This window comes from Biomphalaria glabrata, chromosome 2 (assembly GCF_947242115.1).
Source record: "Biomphalaria glabrata chromosome 2, xgBioGlab47.1, whole genome shotgun sequence".
In the NCBI taxonomy this organism is placed as follows: Eukaryota; Metazoa; Mollusca; class Gastropoda; family Planorbidae; genus Biomphalaria; species Biomphalaria glabrata.
The window spans coordinates 61125715-61148519 of NC_074712.1; the positions used below are offsets into that span (position 1 = coordinate 61125715).

Genomic DNA, 22805 nt, shown 5'->3' on the forward strand with positions numbered 1-22805 from the left:
GTCAAATTCATTAAGTTTTTGTATCTTTTCCATCATGTGGCTGCGATACAAGTGTTAGAAATTAAAATGGTCCGCAGGTTGGGTATCACTGATTATTATACTTTTTTTTGTAGTCTAAGAACAGCTACTGTTTACTGTTGTATAACATCCCATGTATGTCACCTAATAAGCAAAGTTAAAAATTTTAGCTGTATCTTTCCTAAAATAGACATCAGTATTTGGAGCAGTCAATATTTTTGGTTCGTAATGTTAACCCCCCCCCCCCCCCCCAATCCTCTGCCATCCTGTAGGAGGTATGGACTAGAACTCCATTGCTGAAGGGTTGTTTTGTCAGACTTTGACTAAACCAAACTACTGACCTTGTATTTCACATAAATAGGGAAACGCTTTCCAATCAACTTCATGTTGGTTGACAGGTCAACGTTGACTCGGACTGGCCTGTAAATGTGAGTAAATATACAGAGCAAAACACTTCAGATGGAAATTCAGGAATATAATTAAATCCTATTTTTCAATTAAAACATTTTGTGCCATTTTTAGCCATTTTCTAATTAAATTAATAAAATATATATTGTCCTCTCTAATCTATAATCTACTGGTTTATAGTTATTGCTTCAGCTTGATTCTCTTAAAACTTCTTTGATTTAAGTCAAGTAAAAAGAGCAAAGTTCCCCTTTTAGACTTTGCGATCTCTAGGGCAGATGATGTAAAGGTCATCTGTTTCTCTTGCTCACGGTTAACGAGGGTGTCATGTGGCCAGCCCAATGACAACCACTTTTACTTTTCCTCAACTAATGTCTGATACCCATTAGAGTTGGGTGGACTCAGAGGCGCCCAAAGATCCTGAAGTTAAAAATCCCAGCCCACACGTATTCAAACCCAGGACTTCAGTTCGGAAGACAAGTGCTTTACCACTCAGCCACTGCACCTCATATGATTCTCTTACTTTCTAGTACAAATATCTCACCTCCTTGTTACATAGCTGGCTAGTGTAGCAGCAGCAGACACAAGTGAAGAATACATTACTTTGCCACCAAAGCCTCCACCAATCCTGTTGTTGATCACATTGATACTGAAATATCAAGACCAAAAAGAAGCAAGCTCAAGCAGTGAATAACAAAAAAAAAATGCTTAAAGTTATACACCAAATTATTTAAAGGAAGATTTCAATTATATTGCAATTAAGAACAGCCCCATTATGACATACACTCAGTCTCTTATTACAGACTATCTGATTCTAAGCTTGATACATTGTCAATAAAAGACTAAATGACAACATTAAGTGTACATAAAGAAACAGAAATAAATATTCACTACAATATGTCACACTAATAATAATAATAAGGTATCTTTGAGGGACAAATACTCCTTCTTCCCTACTGCTATTAGAGCATGGAATGGGTTGCCTGAGCTAGCCAGGAAAACCAGTGACTTGGCAGAATTTAAGTCATTGGTTAATATGCATGACTAAATGCATGACGCGTAGGACGTAATCATCTTTTTTGAAGTAACGTCTGTATTATATAAGATAAGAAGAAGACAAGGATAAAGGGTGTTGCATTATTTCATGTGTGAGTCTCAGTTGAGAGCTACACAACTTGTCACATTGGATGCAGACCAAGTCATTTTCCACCTGGCTTATGTCACATTAAAAAATTACTTATATTTAAAATATTATATATGAAAAAAAAAAGTTTTTTATTATATAAATTATTTGCTTTAATAATCTATTATTATGTCTAACGCACTATTGTAAAACCTATGTTCTCTTGGATAATAATGTATTTTTATGTCTAATGCCCTATTTTAAAACCAATGTTCTCAGGGATAATAAAGATTATTATTATTATTAATAAACACAGGATTTGCTCTTCTGTAATGAATTAAAAGACACTTATTGTATCAGTATATGAAGAAACAAATTTAAACAAATGTCTAGAAGTTAGCTTGGGTGAGCTATTATAATGTCAGAGATGATCATCAGGTAGGTAGGAATAGATAAATAATTAGGTAAACTATCATAATACTAAGCTGCACAGTTAATTCACTAAAAGAACAGAAAGGAAAGAATTGAGCTATATAAGCTTTAACTCTTTCTCCATAATTATTTACCACATTCTAGTGGAATCAACGTTGGTATCATTAGTTAGGAGAGAAAGAGTTAAGTTAAACAACTGGAAAAGAAAATGCAAAAACTTTTTTTTTCCTTTTCCTTTTCAAATCTTGACAAAATTATTTTCTTTTTTTTAATGTAGCTATCTTATTATGTTAAGTAAGAATTTTGTTCTACTAACTAATTAAAAGGTTTCCCAATGATGGCTGCTGAAGCTTTTTGATTCATGTCTGGCCATTGCGTAGATGGATAAAGGTCAATGCCATCTTCAGTAGGAACAGCTATTGATACCTGTGAACATAAAAAATAACTTCTCCTAATTTTTTGAAGACAAATACATTTTTTTTAAACATTGGCATAAAATATAATATAAAAAAAGGTTCTCATGAATTCCATTGTTAAACTCAGAATTAGTCATAGCTTTTGAAGTTAAAGAGTTATTGGCAACTCAAAAAAGGTTTAACAAAGATGAATATTACAAGGTCTTTTAATCCCAAGAATTAAGGAAAGGTGGAGTATTTTATGAAGCAATGAAGGCTAATAAGATGTGATTGTTTTGACTACTATTAGCCAATTTTTCCAAGTTGAGTAATTTTACTAACAGGATAAAAACCAAATAATAATAATGTATAATTTGACTAAAAACATTTTTGGACAGATGAAGGTCATCTGTTTCTATGGCCAGCAAATGATCTTTAACTTTCCCAGACTAATGTCAATTACCCATTAGAATTGGGTGGACTACCAGAGTCTTACAAAATCAAAATCCCAGTCTACACTGAGACTTGAACCCAAGACCCTTCTATCAGCTAACTTCAAGAAGAAAAAAAGGACCCATTAACTTAAGTTATAGATACTAATTAATGATAATTTAGAGAAAAAAATGAATATAATATGCATGCAAGTTATTGGTGAACACAAATTTTTAAAAGTTGACCATCATCACACTTTTTCAAGCCAGTTCTATGTAGTTGGAAGAATTAAGCTTTAAGGATACAAATTCAACAGTGAAACCATTTGAAAAAATTAAAAAAAGAATTTTAAGAACTAAAACATGAATGAAAATGTAATTTGAACAATAATTTACACTTTTAAGTTATCTGAGAATAAATATCAAAAACTTTTTTTTGTTGAAACAAACTAAGATTTTGTTTTTATTCTAATTGAACAATATTCTTTGAACAAAACCATGACTTAAATATAAATTTGAATAAATTTGAAATATAATGTACACATTCGTCCAAAAAGTCATTATTATTTATATGTAATTACTGTAATATAACATATTTGGAACTCAATTGTTCACACAACTTGTTTAGTATTGTACTGTTGCACAAACTAGTGTGCTAATATAGACAAACAGTTATATGGAAATTAGATAACCTTGTTCATGAAGAAAAGCTGATAATATGTGATGCCTTTAGACATTTTACAAGAATTTTAATTTTTTGTGTGCGACAATTTATTACTGAAGCAGCTTCATGTTTTTTAAATCAATCTAAAAGTTTTATCAAGTTTTATGACTAGTTCCTCTGTTGTCAAAATATTTCATAGACACACCTGATTTTCCAGGTAGAAGTAATATTGAGTTCCTTCTTTGATCTCACCACTGACAACTACATCAGATTCTTTCAGAGCATCTAGAAATACATTTTTATTGAAATAATTTAATTTATTTTCTAATTTGTTAATTTGTAATTGTCCTTTTAAATTAAATGTAACAAGTAAAAAAAAGAAACTACAGTTGGCTCTTGATAATCCAATGATTTGAAAACCAGAGGAGTAACATCAGATGGCCAAATATTAGCTGTACTTCAAAGAATTTCACTGTTTATATTAAGAAAATTCTATTCATGATGTAATTAGAAATTCTCTTAGACTTTCAAGGATAGAAAAAAACAAAAAAGAAAATAGAAACATTTAGTGATAAAAAAATGACTGATTTCAGCTTTCACATAGTGAACTAAATTATAATTACAATTTTAAAATATATGTATTATGGTATGAATGTACATCTTCATCAGATCACGGAAGATGTTGGATCATAAAATGTCAAAGCATGGAAAGAGTTAATAACCATATTTAAATAATACTATACACAAATTATTTAAAACCTGCCCTATATTATTTAAATTGAATTTTAAAAAATCTTTTTCTTTGAGAAACAGTATTTCTTTAAAATGTTTATTTAAAATCTTATTTGATAAAAATGTGTGAAGTACTACAAACCTTCTGGATTACCGATAATCGTCTCTTCTTTTCTTTCAGGGTAAAACATTGACTTAGCTATAGCGTCTTGAATGTCAAGAACTGCATCTTGAACATTGGAATAGCTGACCTTGACCTTTTTAGCAGCTTCAGTAGCTATAGATGGGGTTTCTGGGAGAAAAAAAAATGAACATTTCAACATTACATCATCTTCTTTATATTCACTGCAAAATTATTTCTTCATGTTGATTAGAAATATTGCCTCACATTTTTAATGAGGTTTTTAAAGAAGAACATATTGAATATCACCAAGGTATGGTTCCAGAAAAATATCTTTAGATCAAATCTCTCTGAAGTTGGCCTCCTTCAGTAATAAAACAACCATGATTCATTTCACAGAGCACTATGAGATAAAAGTCTTCTCCTTAGCTTTGGTCAGACTTATGTTGCCCACAAAGCAGTCCCCCCCCCTCCCCTCCACCTAGCAGCATATGTCTCCAAAAATATAGCGAATACCTCATACAGTTTGGAATGAACAGCATTGCAGCTTCTGCAAGTATGTAGGGTTTAACTTCCAAAGCTTCTCCCATATTTGCTTAATTGGACTTAGCCGAAACATACCAGAGCAGAGGATATAATTCAGAGTTTTCCTTCTCCAAACCAGAGCAGAGGATATAATTCAGAGTTTTCCTTCTCCATACCAGAGCAGAGGATAGAATTCAGAGTTTTCCTTCTCCATACCAGAGCAGAGGATAGAATTCAGAGTTTTCCTTCTCCTCTTGCATCCCTCATAAACTGGATCAATCTATGCACATTATGAGGTCAAGGTACAAAAGCAATATTTGATGGGGAAACAATGAGTAGCAAGAATAATCCCCTAAGTCTAGAAACTATTGTGAGAATAATTGAGTCCCTAAACAATTTGTGTAAGTCATAAAAGATAGCAACTTTTACTTTTCATTTCTAGTGTGAATGTACATTTTGGTTTGTTATAGTTATAAATTATGTTTTTTGTTTGGTGTAATGCACAAATTGTAAGACAAATTTCCATACCCACAATATAAGATATTATTATTATTATTCAATAAATTACTTTCTGATTTAGAAAAAAAAGTATATTTTGCACAAGTGGGAAGCGTGGTCAAGAGGCTAAGTGCGCTTGAACTTGGCTTGTCTTGGCTACCTAGAAGGGGGCTCGAGGTTCAACACCCGACTTGGGCACAGTTGCGTTTACTGAGCGCCTAAAGGCAGCACGGAAAACCAACTCCTAGATACCCCCTTCCCCCCACTGGTCCACAAATGAGATTGGACTAAAAGCGCTCTGAGCATGCTATAAGCATGAAAGTAGCGCTATATGAAAGCTATAATAATAATAACAAGTCATTTAGAAACCCATTAAAATCTTGCGAGAGGTTGGACAGCATGAATTAAGTGTACAAGTATGGCAGTTTGTTACAATTAGATCTAAAGACTGCAAGCTGATAATCAGACAATACAAACATAATAAAAACATTTTTAAAAATCATATCTTAAGAACATTCTGAGCAAAAACATTTTGTCCCAGACATATCCATGAGTTAATAACATTATTGTGAAAAATGTTTCAAATGTATCATTGTATTAACCCTTTCATTACTGGTTACTAGGAACATAGTGGACCTCATTCACCAATCGTAAACAAACAACATTTAGCCACGTGATAATATTGATAAAACAATGAAAATTACGTATCATGTGACAGCCTTTATGGATTGCATAATTTGTATAGAAGAGATAGAGCACCACGTGGCTAAATGTTGTTTGTTTACGATTGGTGAATGAGGTCCATTGGTCCTGAATTGTTTATTCTGTTACAACATTCCCCTTACTCCCTCTAATTCATCAATTGATGTGAAACCTCTCTGTAGCAATAAGTGAACTCCAGGAATAAGATAACTGGTTATAATAGACCAAAATAAAGATGACGAGCCTTCATTGATAACATAAACAATTTAGCAATAGCACACTGAGCAACAGATGATCATTAAACTACCTGCCAGAATAAGACCGATTGCTTGACCAGCATAGGAGATTTCTTTGGATGCAAACACCTGCAATGACAAAATGGGAGGTAGATCTTTCAAAACATATGCATTATTTCTTAGGGTCATTTTGAAAATCTTTTCCAAACTTTATGCATGGGGGAGCAAGTAAAAAAAAAAAAGAAAAAGTAAGGTTCCCCTTTCAGACCTTGTGATGAGGGAGCAAGTAAAAGTTTTAAAAAAGTAAGGTTCCCCTTTCCGACCTTGCGATGGGGGAGCAAGAAATGGGAAATTATTTCCAAACTTAACATGGAATCCTTCGCCTAGCAAATTGACATTATACATCAAAGAATCATGATTATGTCATATAGATAAAGGCTACTAATAGACAAGTAAACTTCATACACTTGATACCTATATATATATATATATATAAAATAGAACATAGCTAAATGTTATGTTTATTATTTTTAGTGTCGAGTTATAATTAATTTTCAAAAAAAAAATCTCAAATGACTCTACAATTATAATTTAAAGATATAAAAAGTTGAAAACATTTTGATGAACTTGAATGATAAGCAGAGTTGAACTCCTTGTTTTCTATATTTCCTCAGACATTAGAACCAGATTCAGATTGTTTGTTTCTGTCATAATTACCTCCTCAGGACACATTGGTAACACAGAGCAAGACATGAAATCATTGACTCCTCCCTTTGGGATGTCAGCCACGCTAATGTACCGCACTACTCCAGGAGTGGCCTAAATAAAAACAAAACATATGTACATTTTAGAACTTATTTCTTTACTTCTTGGAATGTATGCCTATAGCTAGTGTCAGACAATGGTTAGATTATGTTACTTCTATATAGTCTATTTCTAAATTTATATATATATATATATATATCTGAAATATAATTTAATATTAGTTTATTGTAATTAACAGATGTTTTTCATGGTAATAGCTTTTGCTAATATAGGCTAATTAATAAATAAACCATTAAGAATTTAATAGGTTCTATAAATGGTAATTACTCATACTTCTAACATTTTTTTAAAAGTAATTACTGACTCAACAAAAAAAAAAAAAACTTGCCAAAGCTTCGGTCAGATCTACTTCTTCAATGTTTCCAGAAGCTATTGTTGAAGTAACGAATGCACCATGAAGTTCACGCTTGAAGGCTTCAATGTCATTTGTGTAGAAAGTTTCTCCAGATGCCTAGAACCATAGTAAATAGTACAATTTAAAACCTATTTAAATACCTTAGAAAAAAAAAATATGACAACGTAGTTTTTCAGCTTCATGATATCAGGGTAGGCAGAGAAATGGCTAACCACAATTATTGCATTTTTCATCTACAGAGAAAAAATGCAGACAGTACAAAGAATGTCAACAAAATAATTGGGTTAACAAATGCATCAGGAAATGTCAAGTTTGGTTATTCCAGTCAGTTTAAAGCAATGGCACAGCAATTCAATTATGGTATGCAAACTAGATCCAAGAATGTGTTGAATACTTAAATGTTTTATCTGATGGTAACATGCAGCACTCAGCAATCATAACCTAAATAGTAAGTATGAAGTTAAGTACTTTGTGATAGCTCAGTGCTAGAGAAGACATCTGATCCAGTGCAGGATTTCTCAAGCTGCACAAGACATCTTAAAGTCAATTCAAATTGTATCAAAACTTTATGAGGAAATTTCATTTTAATTGTGCTTATGGTCAAGAGCACATAATGATGAAAACTATAGAGTGATTTACTCCTAACTTGACCATAAATGGTCAATTTATTTTCAACCTACTGTAAGAGACGAAAGCTGAGCTGGTTCAGTCATAAAAGACATGACTCACTGTCAAAAGTCATCTTTCAAGGTACGATGGAGGAAGCATGAAAAAAGAGTTGTCTGAAGAAAAGATGGCTGAACAACAACAAAATGAAACAGCCTCTCTGTTGATATCCTATTAAGAACAGCTGCCGAGTTGTAAAAGTGGAGGGATTTGATTTTACAAACTGTCACAGAACTCCTACAATGAAAGTCAAGGGACAGGTGAGATGAGAATGGTCATGCAGCCACTTGAGCATTTTAAGAAAGACAAAGGTCTTAAATGAGTAATCTCTAATTAAATTTACACATAATATTTTTTATCCAACAAATTTGATACTTCCTTAAAGAAAAATACACTCAATATAAAATAAAAAGGTTTGAAACTATAAATTCATTCATTTAATTACTTTACACAGAGCTAGAAATCAGATTTGCTGAGTGCAATACTGTTTGATAAATGAGGACTTATCCCTTATACCTGTAACGGTGCCTCCAACTTAGGAATGGCTTGTTTCAAAGGAAACTCTGAACTCTTCTCCTGGAAAGTCTGTAAACCAGAAGACAAACTTCGCTCTATACTCTCAGCACCACTTTGAAGTTTTAAATCATTTGGTTTATAGAGTTCTAGCAGAGTCTGAAATTGTAAAATTATTATTGCAGTAAATTATATTTTAAAAAAATGAAACAAAATAAGTAAAACTAAAAAAATGTATTGACTAGCTCCAATATAAAATTTACCTTATAGAGTAAATTTATGGCCAAATCTTTTCTGTATTTTGCTGATGCAACTAGTGGATAATCAGTAGCTGGATTTAGCTCAGCTTCTAGAATTTTTAGTGCTTCTGTAGATGTAAAACATTATTTGAAGTTAAATATTATTTTTAAAATATAGGGGAAGTATATATTTACAGTTGTCCTATAGTGTTTATAAATATAAAATATTTTAATATTCAGTAATGAAAGGATTGATGGAGATATTTTTAATTTGTTAAAGAATGACTTATTAGCTCATCACTTAAGTTATGACAAATTAGTAGCCTATTATATCAACTATATCAATATCAGATATTGAGTCTGGCAGAAATGTTTTCAATAGCAAAAGGGGTGTAGGTGAATAACTGGAGACTAAACCAGTAAGATTTGGGCTAGATGGGCTCTTTAGGTTCGGCTGGATGCCCATCCAGGAGAAAGAAAAAGTTCGTCAAATTCAAACCTCCGCTCCCGATCATGGTTTCAGGAGTCAACAGTGAGGGAAAAGTCTGGAGCCAGCCAACCCTTAGGCAGCACACAAACTTTGGGTACATCAGCTGCATGTAGAGGGGGGAACTGATGTGGTGATGACATCTTTTTGACCACAGCTACTGCCCAGGCAATCATCTCACTTCTATGTGATGATTCATAGTGGCTTTGCCATTGAAGGAGGCTATACATACATTTCATTACAAAAGTTTACCATTTTGCAGTGAAAAATATGTAATATGTTTATTAAACTTTATCTCTGAATCAGAAACTTATTCAGAACAGAATCTTACCTTTTAGAACAGAATCATTTAGTTCCTTTCCTTGGATAAATGTTTCAGTTTTTGTTGCATGAATCTTGAAAAAAAAAAGAAAATCAAGACTACAGCTAACAGACTAGCTTAAAAACAAAATTTCAGCTAAAGAGACATTTTTTATACACTATTTTACTTAAGAATGAAATATTTAAATGTTTAAAAAATTATATTTCCACCTACCATATCCTTGCTGATGCCACCAAACACGATAGATGGATTGGATTTTATAGTTTTTCCATCAACATCAAATTTGAAAGCAGCATTTACATAGGCATGGGCATTCTGGGAATTTCAACATGCAAAAAAAATATGTAATACAATCAAATTTAACTTTAAACAATTGTAGCATCTGGTAATAAAAGGCTCAATCAGTCTTTAGTATATTTGGTTCACAATTACGTAAATGTGCTATGGATATTATTGTAGGATCAATGGTTTTGGATTACAATCTTCACTTTTATTATGCTAAAATGTTCTAGACATTTCTGACAGATCACCTTACTGGTATTTCTTAGATGACTTACAAGGAAAAGGTAGTGCTAAAGTTAACTTTAATCTCATTTTTGCTAAATTCAATTTAAGTCACAGAGTGTTTATGACAGTGATTGAGTCCAACCGAATCCCATGTTTTTAGCTTTTGAATGATGTTATGTATGATAATAAGGCTTGTCTTCAAGTCCAAAGACTAATAAGGAGTGTAGTATTTAAGAGTGGCTACCCAACCCCTTTTGCAACATCCAGCGAAGACATAACCACTATCTGCCGATGGTTGATAGCAAATATACTTTTTAAAAAAATTCTTTACTATTAGCTCTACCCAATGAGAAAGGATCAACTATGAATTTTCAAAATTGTAACTACCTTACCTTAATCAGAAAATTAACCTATCAAAGACTTAACTTCATGCCACAACATTAATATTTATAGAAATAACCTTCCTGAAATATAGGTCTACATCCGAGATTCAATGTTAATTAGTTTAACATAAAACACAAATATAGAATATTCTGACCTGCCACCTTGGAGTTATTTTAAATGATCTGAAAAATGTTGAGCTCTCTTGCTTAGGAAGTTCTATAAAAGCCACAGCTTTGTTTTCCATATTAACTTGATGTAAAAACTCTAGTAGACTGTATTTGTTTGTAGAATTGGTTTCTGAATCTATAAGAGTAAGAAAATGTTACAAAATAATAATTAGAAAAAAACAACAGAGACAACAGATTTAATAAGAGGTTTAAAACTATTAGTAACTGACCAAAAATTCCAATGGCTGCTCCCAGAGATTCTAGGATGGTAAACAAATCAGATGGAAACTCTGGGTGGTTTTTCTTGATCATCAAATTTCCAGCAATGCAACCAGCCTTTTAACACAAGAACAAAAAAAAAAAAAGCCTAAATATTGATGTTATTTTTTGTTGATATCCCTTATGGTCAATTGGTATCCACTTCAGATTGTTTTCACTGTGGTTTGAATCAAACTCGCTGCCATCCCCATGTCATCCAACTAGTGGTCTGAGCTAGGATATACTAGTCTTCATTACTGAAGGTTTGCTTAAAAGTTGTAAAACAATACAGAAATATATCAATGTGATGATTACTATTTTATATTTGATATTCAGATGGAGGGGATGTAGGCTAAATTTTCCCTTGTTTCTTGGAATCTACAGGAGTAAGAAAATATTAAAAAGTAATTACTAGATATACTTTTTACAGCGCGACTATACAAAATCTGCTAACATACGGAATAACTTGTTGGCAAGGCAACGCTTCATCTAAACTGCTGCGACGTTTAGAAATCATCATAAAAAGGGCATCAAAAATTACACTCACAATATTATTATATTTAAAGGAACTTTTTTAACAAAAGTGTCTAAAAAGAAACAAAAAAATCTTGGAAGACAACAGCCACCCACTCCATCAGAACTATGTCAGGTCTTCGCGAAGTGGATGACTGCTGTCAATTAAAATAAGAACAGAGAGGTACAAAAACTCGTTCGTACCTCACTCGGTCAGACTATATCAACGACACTCGATCAGGAAACATGAAAAGGACCAAGATGCCTGTGTGTAGTTGCTAAATGAACTCTTTTATGTTGTGTCTATTCTATTTATGTGTATGTTTCTGTTGTAGTGTCTTTATATGAGAAAAGAGTCCTTGTAATCACAACAAATTTCCATAAGGATCAATAAAGCATTCTTAGTCTTAGTCTTAATTATGGTAAATAAGGATATCATATAGACCAGTGTTTCTTTAACTGTGGTCGGTGGACCCTGAGATGACCAAAGAGGATCCACAGAGAGATGAAAAGTGTATACAATTAAAATAACCTTTTTGCTAAAAGCCAGTTTATCCAATAGGATAATTTGAGTAATACACTTGCTACTGTTCAATATGTCTATTACATTATATTGTATGATGACTTAAAGTTCTGAAAACAGTCTTTACTTGGTATTGAGCACTTTTTCATGTGATTAAACTCTGATCTTTATCAAAGATGACTCCATACCAGTGCAGGAGCAGCTTATTAAAATACCCACAAACGAGGATTTTAAAACCAACTTTTTAACAAGGATACCAAGAAATTCTGGTTTAAAAAACAGATTCCGATTCGTATCCTGCAGCATGGGTCGTAGTAACGAAAATTGCTTGCTTTCCCCTCTTCTTATTTGGTGCAATGTGCATTCATCGGTATCATGAAACTCATCACTAATAGAAACCGACTAGAAATGTGCTCTCATCTTTTATACAGGTATAGATACACCCATAAAATCTCACCGACCTCATCAAGTTTTTACTTTAAACAAATGTTATAATCTCCATAAAAATTCCTTCAGCAAAATGATGTCTATTTTTACATTGGTCACTTATATAACAGGATTTATGTAGCTTTTTTCTTTTAGGGTTCCATGAGCGGGTTTTGACTTATAAAGGCGTCCCCAGCCTCATCTACCTTAAACAGCTGGAATTTAAATTCAAGATCGGTCAAATGAAAGATGGATCCGTTGACAAATAGGAGATAATATGGATGGATAATAATATCAAGAGACATCTCTACTTCCACATTCTTTTTACCTTTTTTATTTACTGTTATTTTTCAGATTTGAATTTTCCCAAAGAGATGTATTGCTCATCATAATTGAAACACAAGGCCCAGCCTAATTTCAACTAAAAAGTATTACCTCAAATTTGTAAATATTATTGCACTTTACTAATAATAAAAAACTAAACATTCTAATTTTTTCAACATCAGAAGAGAACTATGATAAAGTGACATTATAGCCTACTCACATTCCTGACCAACACACTGGCCAATACTTTGAGATGACGGACAACTCTAGCACAAAATCCATAGCCAGGTTTGGTCTGAAGCTCTTTCATGTATTCCTTCAGCTTGGTCAAAGTGGTGTTGGCCCCAAAGATAACACTAGAAGGAGTTTCCTGCAAGTCAATGGGCATATGTTAGTACATAAGAAAAATTTGTGGAACTTTCTTCAACAAAAGATATATTCTCATAGATGTTTTATATACTACATAAGCTCAATAAACAAGAAGACTTGTAAAGATAAAAGAATAAAAAAAAAACAAGCACAGGCGATAAACAGTTATAAAAAAAAATCTAAAAAGGTGAACTGTATAATGAATATGTGATAATTAAATATAAAGGCTAATTAAAATTATTTTAATTTTTTTGAAAAAAAAAAAGTAAAATCATAGAAATTAAGTCCTGGCAGAGGTTTTAATAAAAATTAAAAAAAAAAAAAAAAAAAAAAAATTTTTTTCAAAAGCACCTTGAAATAGCTGTGCACTTTATCAACAGGATATACGAAATATGTAATTCTTTTTCTATTACATATAGCACTTAACAATTTAGGAGGCATGGTGGCTGAGTGGTAAAGTGCTTGGCTTCTGAACCGATGGTTCCAGGTTCAAATCCTGGTTATGACTGGGATTTTTAATTTTGGCATTTTATGGCACCTCTGAGTCTACTCAGCTCTAATGGGTACCTGACATTGGTTGGGAAAAGTAAAGGCAGTTGGTCATCGTGCTGGCCACATGACACCTTCGTTGACAGAAACATATGACATTTACATCATCTGCCCCATAGACACAAGGTCTGAAAGGAGAACTTTACTTTACCTTCAACATTTAGGAACTTCCATACTACAATGTGTATGTATATGATAATTTATATGTTAATTTCTATTAATAATATATCTTAATATTAACCAATTCAACTAATTCATATCAGAAAGATATATTAGTTTACCTGGTATTGATAAAAATCTTTAATTGCATGGAGATCAATGTATATGTTAAATGGACCTTCATCTTTGAAAATACCTGGAACAATTTTAATATAAATTTGATTATATGAATCAACTCATTTTTTAAAGATATTCTTTTCTTATTATCTTATAAAGTACAGACATTATAAAACAAAAGAATATTATTTCCTATGCATGTGCATCAATTACATAAACTCTGCCAAGTCGGTTTTTCTGGCTGATTCAGCCAAACAATTCCATGATCTAATAGCACTAGGGAAGAAGGAGTATTTGTACAAATTTGTCCTAGCATGTGGAACAAGAAATGTGATCCTGACTTATCGAGGTTTTTAGGATCAGAAGGAAGATATAGATCTGTGACAAAGAAATAATTTCAGAACCCATTAGCTTATGGACCTATTTAAAACATGTGTCACCTTTAAAAACCTGGCTAATAAAATCATCCTGGGGTGGAGTCTGCACAAGAAAAAAAAATTAAATTATGAAGCATAAGAATTCATTCTATTTTTGGTAATGACTAATAAGAATAAGCATCATTGCAAGCTCAGTGAATCCTAGATTTTTATTAGACAGACTGAATGAGATGTTGGCATTTTTAGCTTGTTCTTAACTTGGTGGTTAATTTTATTATTGTTTGTCGAACTCCCTTTTAAGGTTAGAATGCTACTTATGAAACCTTATTACATACATGACCATCAGTTGGTAGAATTTAAGAGTGTGTAATTAAGGCCAAGAGAGGCCATTCTAATCTTTAAAAAAAGAAAACAAATTAAAAGTAACCATTTTCCAAAAATATTTTCAAAAGCGATGGTAGAAGGCATATGATAACTTCAGAACTAACAGTCTCAAGTAGTAGTTTTTGTAAATGTTAAATGTTCCAAAGAAGATGTGAATATGTGTTAAATTAAAAATGTTTAGTCAGCACAAACTGGTATCTCTAATCCAGTGATGCCCAATCTAATTTGACCTGCGGGCCATTTTAATTTCCAAAACTCGTGTTGCGGGCTACATGACCGAAAATGTAAAAAAAAAAGTTAAATAGACCTGAAACAATTTTATTAGAAACCTGTGGCTCTAGTACTTAATTAATGGGATATTTGAAGTTTATCTTTGTTTTTACGTCTCGGAAAATGGCTTCACGTCTCTACTTACAATGTGAATATTATTGTAGCCACCTTTACCACCTACTCATTTTCTTGTCTCTTTTTGGTAAATATTCCCATCGATCCTCCAATCTCCAATCTTTAACTCTCTTTATTCACAGCTCAAAGCAAAAATGGCGCCATATTTGTTTTATAATGCTGTTTATATGTTGTTTAAAAAAAAGCTACACTTTCTTTACAAAACAAATATGTTGTATTATTATCATGTTCCACACAAAAAATAAAGATCCGTTCACTTTCCCAGGTAGATTCTAAATTCAGTCTACTTGTTTTTTCGGCTTTCCAATTTCATAAACCTACATACGTTAAAGGTCATGGGACCAATCTATTTGAGAAAAAATGAGGTAGGTATATGGCAATCTTAATTTTTTTTTTTGGAGGGAGCGGATTTTCAACACTTTGTGCCAACAGAGTTTGGTGGGCCTGATGGAACCACATCATCTGGCCCGCGGGCAGTATTTTGGGCATCACTGCTCTAATCAATTTGTTTACCAGTAGATGTATTTCCAAAGAGCAAACGCAGTTTCTTAGTCTTGTTAGTAAGAAATATCTGTCCAAGTTGTTCCAAGCTGCTAGGTCTTTGCCACAGACTTTCTTGGAGATGGATTTCAAACGGATTCAATTCACGTGAAGAGCAACTTTCCCCAGATTGTTTTCCTTGGCAAACTTCACCAGTTTTAGGACACAAGTGTTTACTTAAATCCTGTCGACAATTCAAAATGACATTCACTATCTACCTATTTAATTTCAAACATTCAAATATATCCTTGGAAGGAATAAAAAAAATTCTATAACAGCATTACGACAAAATAGGGCAATACAAATATTAATTGATATTCTCAGCTAATTAAAAACATTTTAATTCAGCAAAAACTCAAAACCAAGAGTATATTTTTTTTTCTCTCATTTCATGTTTATATCCAGAACATAGTTATTTTTTTGTTTTCTGTTCTAATCCATGAGCCATCATCATTTATAAGAAAGAAAATTACCTAATCAAAATATCTTTTTAACATTATTAACAAAAAATGAATGTGTTTTCAATTGTTTATATTTGGTAAAACATATCAGTTATTTCATATGTTGCCTAGGCTGTAAACTAGAAAAAAATGATGTAATTGGAATCCAGAAGAAGAAATTTATCTTGAGAAGCTATAAAGCTCACTGTAAGGAAATATCCATACCTCTATGTCAAGACACTGGGAGCCTGGTGTTGTCGAGTCAGTGGCAAAAGATTTCATTGCATCCAAGATAGACCTGTAGCCAGTGCACCGACATATATGACCATCAAATGAATCTTCAACTTCCTGTTGCGTGGGCCTTGGGTTCTGGTGTAGCAGTCTGTGTCATTTCAGTTAACATTTTAGAGTTATGCAAGATTTCAAAGCCATTTACAATGAATTATAGTGGTTCAAATCTTTTCAACTAAAAAATGTTGAATGAGCTCTTTCATAGCCTACATATGAATTTTGCTATTTTGAGGCTGACTTGCTGAGAACTACACATTTAAGTTCCACAACATGATGATGTATTCAGTTTAAATGTGGAAACAGAAGAAACAAAAACAGAGCCTTTAATTTCTTTTTTTGTCAGAGGCATCAAATATTTTCAAATTAGTTTTTAAGTACACAGTTTTGTAAAATATAAAGCAAAAATTAAAAATACAACAATCTGGTATTTTCTACTGCAAATTTTCATTTCAAAGTTTGCGACTCCAGCAGTAATTTAAAAAAAAAAAAATTACATTTCATTTCATACCTTAATTTAATAGTTTTACACAGCTGGAAAAAAAAATTAACATAGTCTGAGCTCCAGCAACACTCATGAGCTGGGTAATTAGTTAGTTTTAAAACCTTATTTCCATGACAATGTATGTTTTACAGATCTAGGACACTTCTTCAAAAATGAGTAGGCCTAATGTTAGGAACTTCCACGCAGAGGTAAAACTCAAATAATGAAATCAAAGAAAACAGGTGAAAGGCCAACACTATGAGTTAGTCGACGCTGATAGCGAATGTCAAACAAGAAGTTTAGTAATAAGGCAGGGAACCGTCGAATGTCTTCAAGCTATATCTCTACATTCCTCAAATCTGCCAATCTACATTTTGCTATTCTTCATCAAATCCTAGTCTAGTTTTTTAATTCGTCACATCATTGTCTCTTAGTCAAAACTTTCCCTTTTTTTTTATGAAACAAATTAATTCCTAATCGTGCCATAACAGTGTTACTTCCTAGTTCAAATCTCCTGAAGGTGGGCAGAAAATGTAAGAAGCCAGTTTTGAAACTCAAGACAATCCTAATAACAGTTTGAAGTGCATACTGAATGGCCAGACAACAAATGTACTTCTTAAATGTTTGTTTATAATTTTAGTAGGGCAACAGAAGCAAGCACTCTTAACAATTCAGCTTTTATCAAGCCCTGGGTATAATACAAAAAACAGAAATGGAAAAGTGGTTTGAGTGCTGGGACAAGTCCCAAAAAGCGAGCGAATGAGGCGCCCTGACCGCACTTCCACATGGTGGAGGCTGTCCAGGCCTGAGCAAGCTATTATAGCACAGTGCAGGACAGGCCACTGTCCTGTTGGCTCATATTTCTCGCGGCTATGGCCAAATTTCGATTCACGGTGCCCACGCTGCGGGGAAGAAGAGGAAACCGTGCCTCATATTCTGTTTGACTGCCCCAGACTTGCAGATCTCCGTCTCGACAGGTCTGGGAAACCCAAAATTCTCGACCTGTATGGCGACATTCATGCACTACGCAAGACAGCAGGGTTTCTGTCCAGGGCTTTTGCAAGAGAGGATTTGAGCCTCTCAAGCCCTCACTCTAATGGAGTTTGATGATGATGATGATGAACAATTCAGATGGGGATAAAAGCTTTAGATATGATACTCACCCATACATAGACATAACGAACCCTGGTGTACAATATCCACACTGTGTTCCATTAAATTTGGCTATCCTCTCTTGGATCGGATGGAATCCATCTTTCTGATTCCCAATACCTTCTACAGTGGTGATTTGCCATCCATCGACGCTGTATAGTGGACACAGGCACTGTGGGGAAAGGAACAAAACATAACAGATTTTGTTTAAATTCTACTGTGCAATATACGCAAGATTGTTAGAGCACAGCATGTTTAGACAGGATAGTAGTTTATAGTTAAGTCTACAACACAACCTACAGAGTTGATACTCATTGTTTCCAGTTTGCCCCCTCCAGGAGCGTGGGTCACAGTAACAGCGCAGCATCCACATCCTGCTTCTCTGCACATCACCTTGGTGCCTTTAAGACCTGCTACATCTCGGATGTAATCATTTAGCGAATAGGTGGCGGGAAAATCATCGTTCACTAGAGACAAAACAAACAGACATTAATGCCAGACATTTAAAAAGTACAAGGCAGAAAAAAGTCTTCGCCTATATATGAAAGCATATTCAGAAAATAGTTTTAAGGAATTAAATAACTTTTACAATAACCTTCAAGCATGATTTCTGGATTTTTTTTTTTTGAAAGAACTTTATTATATTCCTAAATTTATCTAGACAGTGATCTAATTATCTAGATCTGTGTTTGCCAAACTGTGTTTTGTAGAACCCTAGAATTCTGCGAGGGTCTAAATAGATGTTTCATGAGCTACTGGAATAATTATTTTGTGAGCAACTAAGTGATTTAACCTCTCTAAAAAATAAGCAACATGTTCAGCTAAATACTCAGAATGTGCAAAGTGTTCTGTTATTGAAACACTGATCCAGATGATAATATAGCTTCTAGTATAGATAGATCTACATCTTTAACTAGACCCAGACCTATAATAGTTTATTACGGAAGAGTTAGGTGAAACACAGATAATAATATAGCATATATAGTTCTAGTATAGATAGATCTACATTTTTAACTAGACCTAGTTTATTAAGGAAGCATTTTTCTATGACTATATTCAGCCAGTTAAACAAATTACTAAAGCATATTATTTAATATTGTTTAAGTCATTGGTTAAAATAACATGACTTTATGCACGACATGACATGTAGGAGGTAAACATCTTTTTTTGAAGTAACATCTGTATTACATAAGATAAGAAGATAAGATAATATCTAGAATTACAAGAAAACAGCAAGTACATAAACTTTCAATGGCTGCCTGGTCGTTTGGATTTATCGAGGGTCCCTGGTTCAAATCTGCCCGCTCCTATCCCCCGTCGTCCTGCGGGAGGTTTGGACTAGGAAGTAAACTATCTTCAACTCTGAAGGAACATCCGAAAAAATGTAAAACATTTTACAATACAATACAATAGGTTTAGTAGATTCAAAATGTAAGCCTATGTAGGCTACATTTGATGAGATCAAAAATTATCTTAAATCTACTTTTAGTAGCCTATTATTAGCCTGACACTATCTGACTTTTCACAAAAGTAGTTGTATATTCTTCCTATTTCCATGTATGGGTACATTTCCTATATTTAGACTAGATCTATCTAAAATGTTTGTAAAATTTTTACATGTTTCGGATGTTCCTTCAGAGTTGAAGATAATTACTTCCTAGTCCAAACCTCCCGCAGGACGACGGGGGATGGGAGCGGGCAGGGTTTGAACCCTCGACCAACGATATATAGGCTATATACATAGAATGTTCATTTAAATATGCCAAGTAATTTGCTTAACTTGCTGAATAGAAACAAGAAAGTTTATATAATTAGTTTTATAAGATGGGATTACAAAAACTGAGACATAATTAAACCTCTGTAGGCTACTGCAGTGATTTATAGTCTCATCTAGGCCTAATTGTACCATTTCTTGAGTCTAGATCTAGATAATAGATATTAGCCCATTGGCCTGCTCAGGATATTAATTGATTCTTTCTGAAATCGGTCCTACTTACCGATGTGCTTCTGGCCATTGACAGTAAACTGAATAGCGGTGCTGTCTTTAGGTCTGAAAATGAAAACAGATGTACAAGCAATGTCAATAGGTTTTGTTTTTTCATGCTTCTGATGGCATGATGTTCCATCTGAACTGAAGATTATCACAGCCTTTTCCACATGATAGTGGGGGATGGCGTCGAGCAGGATTTGCACCATCGAGAGTCGAGACGCCAGTCAAGATGACATACCATACAACAACAGCCATGTACTGAATCATTACAGTGTCAGATATAAGTGAATGGAAGCCCAATTTAAATGCTCTGCCCTCATCAATCATCAATATAGATCTAAATGATCTTAAAAATCTACAAGTATTCATGAAAAAAATATTAGAATCTAGGCCTACGTAAATTTAATCTCGGTTCCGCAAGATTGTAATCGCCGGAAGTGGTAATAATGGTTTTCAGCACGCCATCACTTATAAATGCATACAGGCGTAATGGCATGTGTCTCAAATACAATTTGACGGTTCAGATACTGAACCCGGTGGGACTGTTACCACTGACAGGAGAAGGGGCAAGAGCGAACTGGCGTCTAAACCAGTAAGCTTCGGACAGGAGGGGGCTCGTTAGCCTTGGTTGGCTACACAGCAAGGAGAAGGAAAACTCTTTGAATCCAACCTCCGCTGCCTTGAGGCGTAACCAAATATCGGAAATGCTTCGGGAGACAACCCTGAGGAAAAAAATCAGGAGCTGGTAAACCTTAGGAGCTTGCGGCACACAGTGCTACGACTTGGCAAAACCTGCGAACGCTACTGATCTCAAATTGTATCTGATATTTCCCGTTTCTTTGGACACATCAGCTGCGTAGAGAAGGGGGGGGGGGGGAACTGCTGTATGGGCGACATCGTCCTAACAATAAATAATGTCCTGGCTATCATCTTGTTTATCGTTGCACGAGATGAATCATAGTAGTTTTACGACTGAAGGAGGCCAACACATTTAATCTCACTTCACTTATTTTCCTTTGTTTAATATGTAGATTTGTTAAAAACTTTATATTTTTTTAATTTGAAGACTCCCTGTCCATGCCTCTATCCCCCTTAAAAGGTGATGCCTTAGCTTGGAAGACTAAACATAAAACCGGTCTTAATGTTCATGCATATATTTTTTAAATTATATAAACACTGCTTCATTAAGTTAAAGTCTACGACTTCTTATTAAAAAATGTGTTTGGAGTTGTAAAAAAGAACAATGTTTTGTAACCCTAGCTCCACAGTGAATACAATAAACATAGGCCTACATATTAATAAAACCTTGTTGGACCAAGTAAACAAAGGACGTTTGGGCCACGAGGCCTTCATCAGCAACAAACAAACAAAAAAGACAAACACGAACAAAAAAAATACTTTATAAAAAAACAAACTTTAATTCTTATAGCATGTTACGTGCGCTATGGGCCAGTCATTTTTGTGTGTGCACTACTTGTGTGTGTGTGTGGGGGGGGGGATGTAGTATCTGGAAGAAGGTTTCTGTGCTGCCTTTTCTAAAACATTAAAAAAAAAAAAGAGTTGTTCAAGGCTGAATTCGAACCCGAGACTCCACGATGGATGGGCGACTTGAATCCACCGAGCTACGCAAGCAATTATAAAAATCTATTGTTAGTTTAAAAAGTTTAGAGAACGATTTAATTCTCTACACAAGGTTTATCTCACCTTAGATTAGTAGGTCCGAATGTCTCTATATAAAACAAGATTGATTAATAAGATTAATGGGATGTGGGAGAAATAAAGTGTACGGCCTACGCGATTCCACCCGCACAAACAGAGTACTTAAAAATCAAATTTAACTAATCCCTCCGATGTTGTCTATCGAGACAAGACAAGAAATGAGTCGTACTGATGTAAAAGCGCGGGAAATCGGAAGGAGGCGGGGGGACCTGGCTTGTTGCCACGTCACGTGTGGTGACGTCAGACCTAAGACGTGGCTACGAGCTATTAGTCTTAACTGCCAACAGGTTGCGACGCCACAGGTCAGTCTTCAAGTTTTCTATAACAATTGGTCTCGGGTGCACACATTATTATGTTATGGATTTGATATAGTGCATCTTTCGTGCTTACAGCATGTTCAGTGCCCTGTGGTCCAATCTCTTTTTTGTGGACCAGTGGGGGCGGGGAACGGAGGCATCTGGGAGAAGTCTTCCGTGATGCCTTTAGGCGATCAGCAAACAACTCTGCTCGAGTCGGGTGTCGAACTCCAGTCCCTTGATAGATAGCCAAGCGGTATTCGCCTTGGCCACATACCCAGAAATTGAACTCAGTTGCAACCCTAGGAAGTGGTAATAACTGCAATTCAGTGAAACGTATTGTTTAGGTTCATTTTGTTATTTAAGTTGCAACTAATCGTTCGCTTACTTTAATCTTATCTTATTAATTATATATTACAGACGTTACAGAATTCTCTTACGCATTTCATGTGTCAATCTAGTCATGCATGTTAATTACAAAGTCCGCTAAGTCGTTGGTTTTCCTGGCTGATTCAGGCTACCCATTCCATTCCTATATTTAACAGGGCTGTTCAAAGTAACTAATGTAAATGTGTATTTCAGTCAATGAAATAAGGTGTGCAAAGTTATAGCTGGTGTAACAAATAGAGTTGATTTCACTACCTGATTAATGGACAGTTGATGGAAATATCGCCACGTTTAATTAGCCGCATTCCAGGCCAAATAATTATGGTTGAGAATAGCAGTAGGAAAGTTTATAATTCGG

General features: G+C 34.0%; 1 protein-coding gene across 1 annotated transcript in view; it reads right to left on the reverse strand.

Annotated features, from left to right (window-relative positions):
* LOC106053189 (uncharacterized) overlaps positions 1-22805 on the reverse strand; it is a 39193-nt gene that overhangs the window by 12694 nt on the left and 3694 nt on the right. The window contains exons 2-22 of the mRNA XM_056021778.1: positions 20053-20105; positions 18356-18522; positions 18067-18227; positions 16357-16513; positions 15665-15875; positions 13991-14064; positions 13012-13161; positions 10978-11083; positions 10735-10883; positions 9903-10004; positions 9699-9762; positions 8905-9008; positions 8645-8800; positions 7436-7558; positions 7000-7101; positions 6354-6411; positions 4343-4492; positions 3674-3753; positions 2295-2404; positions 968-1072; positions 360-438 (exon numbers count right to left, since the gene is read on the reverse strand). Of these exons, the coding sequence (XP_055877753.1) occupies positions 360-438; positions 968-1072; positions 2295-2404; positions 3674-3753; positions 4343-4492; positions 6354-6411; positions 7000-7101; positions 7436-7558; positions 8645-8800; positions 8905-9008; positions 9699-9762; positions 9903-10004; positions 10735-10883; positions 10978-11083; positions 13012-13161; positions 13991-14064; positions 15665-15875; positions 16357-16513; positions 18067-18227; positions 18356-18522; positions 20053-20105 (2461 nt within the window). The remainder of the gene's footprint in view (positions 1-359; positions 439-967; positions 1073-2294; positions 2405-3673; positions 3754-4342; positions 4493-6353; positions 6412-6999; positions 7102-7435; positions 7559-8644; positions 8801-8904; positions 9009-9698; positions 9763-9902; positions 10005-10734; positions 10884-10977; positions 11084-13011; positions 13162-13990; positions 14065-15664; positions 15876-16356; positions 16514-18066; positions 18228-18355; positions 18523-20052; positions 20106-22805) is intronic.